Source organism: Monodon monoceros, unplaced genomic scaffold (assembly GCF_005190385.1).
Source record: "Monodon monoceros isolate NGI ecotype Baffin Bay Population unplaced genomic scaffold, NGI_Narwhal_1 Super_Scaffold_22, whole genome shotgun sequence".
NCBI lineage: Eukaryota > Metazoa > Chordata > Mammalia > Artiodactyla > Monodontidae > Monodon > Monodon monoceros.
The window spans coordinates 4,797,521-4,810,418 of record NW_021703779.1 but is presented as its reverse complement, the minus strand read 5'-3'; the positions used below and the strand labels follow the sequence as shown (position 1 = coordinate 4,810,418).

The 12,898-nt window shown below is 44.0% G+C and overlaps 1 protein-coding gene across 1 annotated transcript in view; it reads right to left on the bottom strand.

Moving 5' to 3' along the window:
- ANOS1 (anosmin 1) overlaps positions 1-12,898 on the bottom strand; it is a 190,515-nt gene that overhangs the window by 24,998 nt on the left and 152,619 nt on the right. Inside the window, exons 7-8 of the mRNA XM_029240257.1 lie at positions 7,229-7,434; positions 4,189-4,333 (exon numbers count right to left, since the gene is read on the bottom strand). Of these exons, the coding sequence (XP_029096090.1) occupies positions 4,189-4,333; positions 7,229-7,434 (351 nt within the window). The remainder of the gene's footprint in view (positions 1-4,188; positions 4,334-7,228; positions 7,435-12,898) is intronic.

Genomic DNA, 12,898 nt, shown 5'->3' with positions numbered 1-12,898 from the left:
CAGATCCCACACAGAATCTGAAATTAGAGTCAAAAGGACTTTCTAATGAACTGAATTTCTGAAGAGAAAGAATAGCAAAGCATGATGAATGACCTCTATGGATGGCTTGAACAAAAGGGGGAACGGTGGGAACTTTTGGGGCAGGAGAGCCTGGGAGAGGAACGGGTGTGAGAGGGAAGTGAAGAGCTTGGTTTTGGGGATGTTACATTCGAAGTACCTGTTAGCCATCCCAGTGGAGGTGCTGAGCAGGCAGCTGAACACATACCTCTGCTTTCAGGGAGCATCAGGTGGGAGACACAGGGTGGCCTTCGCACGTGGATGGTTATGACACCCACGGGAGTCACTGACATCTCCCAGGGAGGGAACTGACCCCCCCTCCACTCCCCACCCCCAAACTGATTCTCTGCACAAACGATGCTCTCTTCCAACTCTGCGCTTGTGTGGGGTGACACCCTGTGTCCCACGGAGCACCCATTCTTCAGGACCCAGGAGGAGCGCTGTGCTCTTGGTTCCCACCACCATGTCTGTCCGTCTGTGCCATGCTTCCCTGCAGCTCTGTGTGCAACGGACTGGTCTCTGTGTAATCATGTTGACGTTTCTCTCCCAAATTCAACAGTAGGCACTTTGAAGGCAGAGATGGAAATGTGTCCAGTGCTGCAGTAATGTGTATGTATGAGTGTGTTTGCACATGTATATGTACGCATGTGCGTATACACAGAACACATATACACATATAAATACATGGTACGCATATACTATATAACGTACAGTCTATATAGTATACATCCTACAGTGTACATATCTTTATACTGTAATACAGTGTACAGTGGTATAAGGTAGTAATTATTCCCATCATTAGACACAGTTTGATGAATGAATGGCGGACTGCATTAAAGAAATCAATGAATGGTGCAAATGTAAGTTGCAGCCACTATGGAAACCAGTATGGAGGTTCCTCGGAAAACTAAAACTAGAGTTGCCATATTATCCAGCAATCCCACTCCTGGGCATGTATCCAGACAGAACTGTAATTCAAAAAGATACCTGCACCCCTATATTCACAGCAGCACTATTTACAATAGACAAGACATGGAAGCAACCTAAGTGTCCACCAACAGATGAATGGGTAAAGAAGATGTGGTGCATATATACAGTGGAATATTACTCAGCCATAAAAAGGAATGAAATAATGCTACTTGCAGCAACATGGAGGGACCTAGAGATTATCATACTAAGTGAAGTCAGAAAGAGAAATACCAAGTGATATCACCTGTATGCAGAATCTAAAATATGACTCACATGAACCTATCTAGGAAACAAAAACAGACTCGCAGACATAGAGAATAGACTTGTGGTTGCCAAGGGGGAGCAGAGGTGGGGGAGGGGTGGATTGGGAGTTAGGGATTAGCAGATGCAACCTATTATATATAGGATGGATAGAAAACAAGGTCCTACCCTATAGTACAGGGAACTATATTCAATATCCTGTGATAAATTATAATGGGAAAGGACATGAAAAAATATATATGTATAACTGAGTCACTTTGCTGTACACCAGAAATGAAACACAATATGGTAAACCAACTATACTTCAGTAGAATTAAAAAAGAAAGAAAAGAAAAGAAAAAGAAATTGAGAGGCATCTTCCCCCAACCCTCCCACCTCCTGCCACCACTGAATTATAATCTCTGGGCATGGTGCCCTACCACTAGCATTTTTACAAACAACTCTCTGGTTGACCATAATGTGCAGCCAGGCTAAAGAAAAAATGACTTCAAGCAAATAAGCTATTGAGACCCTACACGTGTGGTATACATTGTCCAACGAACATAAGGATTTTCTGGCCCTGTTTCATCACACCTCTAACACTAGTATTGACTTACGCCTCATTCTTCCTCTCAGCTGGAAGCTGTCTCTAATGCATAATATCTTGCCTTTAACATGCCACATGCTCCATAAGTGCTGTCATAGATATCACTAAATCTGACTCTAAAATTACTCTTGAAATTGACTCATAATCATATAACGGACATATTGGGCCTATTTACAAATTGTAAGATTGGACCTCCCTAAGAACAGTCAGGCTGAAATTAGGCACACAAATTAATGCCATTAAAACTGAATCGTGTAATGCTGGTTTTAACCAACAAGGACCTATGTATAGTGCAGGGAACTCTGCTCAGTAGTCTGTAATAACATAAATGGGAAAAGAATTTGAAAAAGAATAGATACGGGTATATATATATATATATAACTAAATCACTTTGCTGTACACCTGAAACTAACACAACATTGTTAATCAACTATACTCCAATATAAAATAAAAATTTTAAAGATCAAAAAAAAGGGCTTCCCTGGTGGCGCAGTGGTTGAGAGTCCACCTCCCAATGCAGGGGACACGGGTTCGTGCCCCGGTCCGGGAAGATCCCACATGCCGCGGAGCGGCTGGGCCCGTGAGCCGTGGCCGCTGAGCCTGCGCTCTGCAACGGGAGAGGCCACGACAGTGAGAGGCCCGCGTACCGCAAAAAAAAAAAAAAAAAAATCCAAAAAAGATCCATGCACCCCTATGTTCATAGCAGCACAGTCACAGCACAGCACAGCCAAGACATGGAAACAACCTAAATGCCCATCGACGGAGGAATGGATAAAAAGAAGATGTGGTACATATACACAATGGAATGCTACTCAGCCATCAAAAAGAATGAAATAATGCCCTTTGCAGCAACATCGATGGACCTAGACATGATCATACTAAGTGAAGTCGGTCAGAAAGAGAAAGACAAATATGATATCACTTACATGTGGAACCTAAAATATGACACAGATGAACCTATCTATGAAACAGCAACAGACTCACGGACATAGAGAACACAGTTGTGGTTGCCAAGGGGGAGGGCGTTGGGGGAGGGATGGAGTGGGAGTCTGGGGTTAGTAGATGCAAACTATTACATAGAGAATGGATAAACAACAAGGTCCTCCTGCAGAGCACAGGGCACTATATTCAATCTCCTGGGATAAACCATAATGGAAAAGAATATATATATATATATATGTGTGTGTGTGTGTATGTGTGTGTGCATAACTGAGTTACTTTGCTGTACAGCAGAAATTAACATTGTAAATCAACTCTTCTTCAATAAAAAATATTGATAAAAAAATCAGTGAAGTTACTAAACACACAGAAATGTTTCCATGAGAATTTTTATGTAAAACTTGTACTGTATGCAAACTTATACATAGCAATAGTAGACTTTTCAAATCCATTTAATCTCCAAAAGGACTACTTCTCAAATAGGTAGGAAGCTCTGTTTCTAGAACTATTTTGAAAGCATCATTTCAAATGGACCTGCTCGTTTGGATCCTATTGTTTCCCAGGTGGTAGAAGATAATTATGGGCAATCCCTGCGTCTAACAGTGCGGAGCCAGCCTTGCCTTTTGTAAATTCAACAAGCTTGTCACACCTTCCGTGTCTGACCAGGCCCCGTGCCGGGATGAAAGGCAGATCCCACGGGATCCTGCGAGCCTGGGGAAGCAGGACCCGCGGAGACCTCTGGCAGCCTCTCTCGGGCTCGCCTTCTATCTGCCCGTCCCCAGATCCGTGGCCAGGAGCTTCCCCACAGCTCTTCTCACCAGTCCCCACCTCCGAGCAAAGCCGGAAACACCACGTAAGGCATTTTCCAGCTCAGAGGTGAGTGTCTCATGAGACTCTCCCCTTGCTTTGCTCAGTTTGGCAAACAGACTAGCTTAGAACCACTGGCAACAAGGAAGCAGGTATGGGAATGATTTAGTCACTGCCCCCAGTGGAGAATTAGGTAGCCTTTTGCAGTAATTGTGACCACTGTGTAAAACCAGTAGAAAAGAAAAAAGGGCATGTCGCATTTTTAGGAGGGAAGCAACAGTTTCTAACAGTTTAACCGTGCAGACCCTCCTTAAAAAGAAGTACGCATATGCACAAGGATCCCAAATCATGGAAGTATAAACATTTGTTCGAATGAGACACCCTATGTTCTTAAACTTTCATTATGACGCCAAAATGTTGCACATAAAACTTAGGATAAAAATCCTAAGAAAAACTCAAAGGTAAAATTTGTACACATCATAGTTCAAAGGGCATATTTACGTGTATACGGGTATGAAGACTCTCCATGTAAAGACTGCAAATAAGAAAAAGGAACTCGAAGCACTTACTTCTGTGGACGGCGTGTGTGGGCGTGAACTGGAGGGAGACCTTGGCGCTCTTGAGGCGCGTCTGGCCCCAGTAGGTGACAGCCTGCAGCTCTACTGTGTAGTCGCAGTCGGGCTGCAGTGGCTCCAGGGTCACAGAATTCTGAGACTGCAGGTGGAGGGAACACACACAGATTCTGTTACAAGCCGCCCTGCCTCTGAGCTTCCCTGCACAGCTGCTGTGTCCTTGTGAAGCACACCAGCTCCTCTCTGATGTCTGCCCGGACTATCTAAGATCACAAATCATTCTACATCTTTAGCATATGAAAATCCGCTTTTACCGTGGATCAAAATAAATTTCATACAAAAAGCACAAACACGTTTTTTTGGAAATTGTATTCCTAATCCCATTATTGGATGCTTTCCGGTAGCAGGAAAATGAATAATTCTGTCCCCTCACTCCTTACTAGATACCACCTTACAGAGAGAAGAAAGCTATAAAGATTATGAATTGGCATTCCCTGTATTTCTCTGATTTTATCCTAAATCTTCTATGAGTAAATTTCCACCAAAAGTTGTAAGAAAAATCAACCTGACAAAATGCTTAAAGCACTTCTTTATGGCTTGCAGGTATAATAATAAAGCCCCTTACAAGTAATAGGAATTAAGAGAAATAAGGTTGTTGTCTTAGAATTCAAACATTCATCAAAATATAGTACATGTGATATCACATGGCCCTAAATGGTCTAATTGGTGGTATTAACATCTATGAAGGGAAAAATGTGTCCATCACTAATGCGACACCAGACTTGAGGCAGTCAGTAAGTAGCACGTGCTTTCCCACAAAGAGTAGGCCAGTTGTATGCGTGCATCGTGCTACATGAAGGTATCGTCATCTGAAATTGTCAAATACTGAATCACATAAGCCCATCCCTTGTTTAAATACCTCAATGACCTGTCGGAATTCTCCGCACCATTTTGGGTCATGTGAGATCTCTTTTCAGGGAGAGAACATGATTTCCATGGGCGTTTCAGAACCGTGAGCACAACGCTCCCTGTAAATTCATAGTTTGGCACCTTTACATGATTCAGGCTTTTGAGGGATCAGTTATCAGAACTCGGCCACCTTCCAGCAGGGATCTGGACGGCTGAAAGGACTGCACTTCCAGAAGTGGGGGCTGAGAGGCAGGCTCTGGACCGTGGTCCCTGTTCCCAGGTGAGGCTGGGCCGCCTCTCAGCCACACCCACCGTGGTATTAACCGTGCCTCTTCGTGCCCTTTCTGCCTTTTACCTACAGTATGTCTATGAACTACCAATTCCCAATTCTTTTTAGTTAGGGTTTCTTGTTATGTTCTGTATCACTCTTCCTAAACTATTATCTCAAACAAGGAAAATAGAATTCACTTTTGAAAGAGCATTTCCTTGAACATCCCCACTCCTCTTAGTTTTCACGGATATTAGGATGGACTCTTAGGAAATGACAAGACATTGATCCCCAAGAAGAAAATTTCACAATTTCTCATGTTTTTCAACATGTTTCCAGTTCCTGATCGTAATTCTCAGTTGGTCAAATTTTAATATTGAGAACTTTAATGAGTCACATGACCTACAGCTTGCCTCTTGTGGATCCAGAAAAACACATCACTCGTAAGATAGTGACCTATGATTAAGGCTACTCTAGGCCTGTTAACAATTATAATTAAATTCAAAGTTTTTTTTTTTTTTTTTTTTTTTTTTTTTTGCGGTATGCGGGCTTCTCACTGCTGTGGCCTCTCCCGTTGCGGAGCACAGGCTCCGGACGCGCAGGCTCAGCGGCCATGGCTCACGGGCCCAGCCGCTCCGCGGCATGTGGGATCTTCCCGGACCAGGGCACGAACCCGTGTCCCCTGCGTCGGCAGGTGGACTCTCAACCACTGCGCCACCAGGGAAGCCCCGCAGTTCATTTTTTATTTATCTAATTGACATATACTGGAAATAAATTGCAAACTTCCCTACTAATCCTTGATGCTGTTTGGTTATTAAGGGCATGTCAGGGGCAGGGGGCTGTCGGCATTTCATCACATCACTTTTTGCTTTCCATCCCTGTGACTGCACAACTTTATCTCTTTCAGCACTTTCTGTGAGATAAGCACACATTACCAATGGTCACTTGTTGCAAAGTCCTACAAAATAAAAGCTGGAACTGTCAGAATGTTTCTTGAAAATAAAACCAAAACAGTATCACAGCTAAATATTGGTGATATGGACCTGTGGAGACATGTTTTATAATTCTCAATGGCACAGATATTGGAATCTTCAGTGCAAAAAAAAAAAAAGTCTTGGTGTCCTTCTAAAGCACTTTCAAACATTTATTTATTTATGGAATTCAACCTTATGAATTAGGGGAAAAGGTGTTAAGTTTTATCACAATGAGATAAAGGAACGTGTACTAAAAGGACACCAAACACTCATTTTTATGCATTAAGCATTTCATATGATGCAAAATGTTCAGTGTTATAGAGATCTCATTGCATGAAACAGTTCAGTGAAGATTTTATTTCTTGGCGTGTGGAAAATAAGCCATTCCAAGTTCTTTTAATCAAGAAAAGCATATTGTCAAACATGCATTTTCTAAACTGTCTGCTGTCGCACTGATTAGATTATAGATGGGAGCCCCTTACGATACACAACAGATAAAGCCGTGAACATTTACTCTTCAGTTTACAAGGATCTCTTTAGAAAAAAAGAGACCTAAATGTCGAGGACATTTTGAATTGTCTCGTTTTCAATGGCTAGACAGGTTAAGATGGAGACATTTTTGTTCCTCTGATTTCCGGAGTGGTGCCAGCCATTTGGATATGAGTAAGTCAACAGACTAAACTCAACTGTTGTCACCTGAAATGTGCACGGCTGAACGGCTGGCGTGGTCCTCTGTTTTCTGAACTTCCTCGTTCAAAGGGGAGGTATGGGAACCTGTCCCTCATCCGTCCCTCTTGTGGCTCAGCAGAGGCCACTCTCAGACCAGGTGCCTGAGTTCAAACACCACTGCGAGGAGATGGGCCTCTTCCCCCTGGTTCTCACTCACCCCACCCGTGGTCTTTCTCCTCTTCTTCTTCGTTGGCACAAGTGACTTGCCGCTGACCGTCCAGCTCCAGAAGACTTTGTAGTGATGCACTGGGATGTCTGGTTCCTCGGGGAGATCCCAAACGATCGTCACCGTCACGCTTCCGTCACTGTTGATGGTGGAGTTTGCAAGCCGGAGGTTGGCTGGGGCCGGTGGTGCAGATGGATCTGAAATCCCAGGAGAAAGACACAAGGGCCCAGGATGACCACAAAAGCATCGCCTCTGTACATGTAATGACTACAGGGTCGATGCAGGAAGACTGCCCTTGATGTGGAGAATAGCTGAAGATAAGCACTAAGGAAGATCCCCTTCTTAAGCTTCAAACTGAAAAACAACCTATAGAACAGTAAGGGCAATGTGTTTGGGCCATATTTGTAATCTAGGCATTTCCATACCGCTACAACCCAGCCAAATTTTCACTGTACCGAAATGGATAAAGTTCTGTAAAACATGGTCAAATTCCATTCAGGTTGGTTGGCATTAAATAGGTCAGCAAAGTTGATTCATCCGAGCCGTCCTGGAGCTTTAGATCCTTGAATCAAAAGTTAAGAGTGACGTGAAAACATCAGCAAAAACAAACCATTTATTTTTTCGCCACATTACAAAGTGGATGACAGACGGGTAACATTTTTATAATTTCTAGTTTGTCGCATAAGCCAAAACCGTCTCAGCTGTCAGGAGAGAGATTAGGTTCTGGAATGATTTCTCTACAAGCCTCCATTTGAAATCTATATATGAAGATGACCAAGTACGTGTAAAGCTGAGGGTCTTACCTTCATTTTTTTGCCACAAATTGAGCCAGCCGCTCACCACAAATGATTTACAGATGGTTTTGTTTTAAGACGCCTGCCCAGAAAAATGCTGTCAATAATTCTAATTCTAATACCGTCTGCATCAGAGGGGCAAAGAAGCTCTGTCTAACTCCATATAAACGAAGAAGACTGGCGGAAAATAGCCACGGTTTTACCCTTGGGATGGTTTGTGTTTCGGGGGTGATGGAAGCATGAATTATTTTTTAAAAATCTGTTGCTTTTCTGTAAGATAGATAAGTTTTGGAGGGGTGGCGGGCTGTGTCATTTTTAAAAGCTTTGTAGTTGCTTTCCTAGGCTAATGGCTCATCCAAAGCACGTTACCTGACATGCCTGACCGAGGTGGTTCTCAAACGGTCACCGAGAGGAACCCTCTGGGAGCGCCCAAGACTTATACTGAGGTATGCTGGTTCAGCGAGTGCAGGTGTGGCCCATCGATATATCCACGTTCAATATATATTCATGTTTTATGTGAAATACACACTTTTATGTAAAGCACACACGCGACTCTGAAGTAGATGATCCACAGGTCAGAAGCTGAACAGTCCTGCACCTGGTGGCGGCCAAGCAAAGGTGTAAACAGCCCCTGCCTCCCGCGAGGAGGGAAGTGCTGGGTCCTGTTATCACGGGCTCAGGAAGCACGGCCTTCCTCGCTCTGCTGGTTCTGCGGAGCCCCTGGGAGCCCCACTCTGGTCATCCCCGTGGAGGCGCCACACGTCTCGCTGCTTTCACCTTGCATCGTGGTCTCCGCCTGCCTCCGCTCCCCACTGGCTGTCCCTCTGGTCCCTTGACCCTCCTCAGCCTCCCCCCTCCTGGCCTCCCCATCCCACCGCTGCTAAGCGGGGGAGCATCTGGCCTCTGAACTCGGGGGCCTCTTGGCATCTATACCCAATCTCTAGAGATCTCACCAGTCACAGCTTTAAAACCCCTGAACTTGGATTCAAGTACTAAAGGGTCTTTGCATCAGCTACACTTGGAGGTCTCAGAGGCAGCTTGAAAGGAATGTGCCCAAGACCAAAGTCCCCGTCCCTCCCAGCCCCTGCTGCCCACCACAGATGCCCCATCGCAGGAAACACAAATTCCTCTTTCCCGCTGCTCCCGCACCAAACCTCGAGGTCGTATACTTCTTCTGCTTTCATTCCTTGAGCTAGCAGTACCTTCAAAAACCTATCTGGAATCTTACTGTTTCCACCAGAATAACACCGTGTGCCAAGCCTTTGTCTTTGCTCCCTGATGACGGCAAAGGCCTCCGAGCCTTTCTCAGTACGGCAGCTGGTGGTTCTTTACGACACAAGTTGAGGCTCTTCAGCTTGGAAGCTCTCGATGGCCTCCAGTCTCACTCAGAGTCAAAGTGCTGGCAGCCTCCCCAAAGTCCTGTGCATCCTTCCCACACATAACCTCCCAAACCTCCTTTCCTGTCCCCACCTGAGCCTGCTACTCTGGCCACACTGGTTCCCATCTGATTACGTGGAGATGAAAACCAAGAGCTACTGAAGCTTTTCCACCAGTTTAGCCTAAACACCTCCCTCCCTACCCGCCCCCCGCCCCGAGAGTCGTTACCTACTGCAGGTCGACCACATGTCACCCTACTCAAAACAGTTACATGTGCTTTCCTCCACGCACCAGCAGAATTTCACCGTGATTTTCTCCTACTTTGGTATTCTCCAAGGCCCTTAAGATCAACCTCTGCGGTATGAGTCAATCCTTAACCTACGACAGGTTACTGCGGACCTTTCTTACAGAAAGCTGGCTGGCAAGCTCAGCATCACTTCAGAGCAAGAGAAAAATTACAACGTGTAAAGGTGATTACAGCCATTCACGTTTTCAGTGATGCACCTGGATGTCTATATGCTGGAAATAAGTAGTTATGTGAACCTTCCAGAGAGTCTAGGTTCGTAGGACAAGCTCAAAGTCACCTCCTTTTCTAAAGAAATTCCAGGTTTAAGGAAGGCAAATAGCATTCGGTATTTCATCATTTCCCTAATCTACTTCATTCATGATATCATTTCTTACTGCCCTGGAAAAATTTCTCATACCTTAGATGTGATCACAATTCAGACTAACATCATCTAGTTTATGAAACATGATAAAATATGAAACAACATAATTTATGACAATGGCATTAGGAAGCAGTGCTTTCAAATAAATGAATTAGTAATATTTGCTTCACATTTTCTTAAAAGTAAGGCCCACTTGAGTACTCACAATACCCAGGTGGCGTACTCCCATTACCAACGTGAGACACCCCCAATCTCTTTCTCCCCCCAAATAACTACTTTTTAAATTTTTGAAGCCAAAGGGAAATAGCAGAGGTTATCACCCCAATTATCCCCTGTAAACGAGCTACTCATTTATCTGTCTAGTCGCTGAAGACTTCAGATGAGAGAATCTGTCCTGTTTGTCTAATCTGAAGGATTTCATTCAGTCCCAACAAATTCCCAGATTGCTGTCATTCACTGCCTTGTGAAATGGTTCCCTGCAGTGTGAAATCAAGTATATTCACTTTGTTGAAATATACAAAATCTTTTCTTTCAGTTTACATAATGTTTTAATTCTGTTAAAACATTGAAATGCAGTTGGAAGCTTGTGGAAAAAATTATATGCATATAGAAACTCCACATTATGATAATGCTCTAAGGGATTTTATAATTTATTTATGAACTTTAAAAAAAAAAAAAAAAACTGGTAAGGATCTTAAGGGTTGGATAGGTAGAGTGACCTGCCCGAGGTCACTCACATAACTGGTGGCAGAGCCAGGCGTGAGAATGACAATGAGGGGAGAAAGAGGGGTTTGAGGCCACATCTCTACATCTGTTATGTGTCATCAACATCAACATCATCATAACGATGGGCCACTGTCTCTACAGAAAGTCAACATGTGAAGCCCTTTGCTGGGGAAAGTGCCCATTACAGTCTAGCACAGGGATTGAAAGCCTTTTTCTGTAAAGGGGCAGACAGTGAATATCAAGGCTTTGCAGACCAGACAGTCTCTGTTGCAACTAATCCACTCTGCTGTCATAGCTTGAAAGGAGCTGCAGATAACATGGAAACAAATGAGCACGGCTCTGTGCTAGTGAAACGCTATCTGCAGAAACAGGCGGCAGGCCAAACATGGACCACAGGCCATGGATGGTCAACCCCAGAGCTAGAGTCTTTCCAAAGCAATGACACCGTTTAGTCTCTTGGAACTGGACATAAGCACAGCTTATTTCCAATTTGATACGCATATGGTTGTGCTTTGTTTTTTTAATGTTGGCCTTTTGTTCCCATTTTGCAGATAAGGAAACTGAGGATCAGAGAGTTTAATTCACTAGTTCAAGAGTGTAAGGGGAGAAGGTCAGAGGCACATCACAAGACCAGAGCTCCCCTGGCCCCTCCCCCTCTGAAGCTTAAATGAGAGCATTTCTCTCCCATCTCACTTCTCTTTCTGCTTCATCCACTCCCTCTGTGCAACCGTCCCAATTATCTGCAGAAACACAACTCACAAAGCAGGCAGCAAGTACACTTTCAAAGATAAATGCAATAGGAAGCCCGTATTAGCTCCTTTTACAGTTTGCATGATTTCCAGGGCAAAGATATCTTCGACATTTAGCAGGAATAACCAACTTCAGCCTTGGAGAAAAAATAGTTCCTTTTATTAACGATCATATGTAGTGCTTTTGGCAAAGGAAGATGGAAGCTTCGGGTTTCAGCAGATAGATTTACGGTTGCATCTCTGACCCTTTTGTGACAAAGTAACACGCACGGTGGAACAGCTTTACGCCCTACGATGGGTAAAGTGCCAAATGAAATCACTTGTCACCCCTGCAGAAAGGCAGGCTATTATCACACTGATGTGAGCTCTCATGGGAAAGGAGCCCTTCCTGCCATCCCAGGAGAAAGCCCATCACTTATTGTGAGGCAGGCGCCTCCACGTGTCCAGACGATCCTGTTGGTTGAACACGGAGACCCAGCCGCGCGTTAGCGCAACTGCAGAGTGGGGTGCAAATGGCAGTAAAGAGAGAGACCTTTAGAAGGTCGTCCTCAGTGAAGTAAGTCAGACAGAGGAAGGCAAGCATCATAGGGTACCACTTGCACGTGGAATCGAAAATGTGGCACAAATGAGTCCATCGACAGAGACAGAGTCACAGACAGAAAACAAACTTATGGGTACCAAAGGGGAAAGGTGGGGAGGGGTCAATCAGGAGTTTGGGACTAGCAGATACACATACTATATATAAAATAAACAGCAGGACCTACTGTGCAGCACGGGGAGCTAAACTCAATGTCTTGTAATGACCTACAAGAGAAAATAATCTGAAAACATATATGCTTATAACTGAGTCACTTTGCTGTACCCCTGAAACTAACACAATATTGTAAATCAACTCTACTTCCGTAAAAAAAGACCTTTATAAATACACAATCATGAAGGAATGTACATATACGTATATATACATAGACACAGAGAGAGGAACGAGATATGCTTTGAGAGCATGAATGTTAATTTTATTACTTATTTGAGTTCCTCAAACGATGTCCAGGGAACAGACTTCCCATTTGAAATGCATCAGAGGACTGCCTCTTAGGTGTGGGGCGGTGATCAAGGGCAGTTAGATTTTTAAAGCAATGATATAACCAGTCACACGTTCTCCAGCTAATTCGTAGGTTAGTTCTGATATTTAAACTGTTTTCTTTCCAGACACAGCAGTTGGAATAATTTTACTTCCCTCATTAACAAAAAAAAAGGAAAAGAAAAGAAAGACAGACAGGAAAGAAAGGAAGGAAGAAAGAAAGAAAGGGAAGGGAAGGGGAAAGGGAAGGGAGGGGAGGGGAGGGGAGG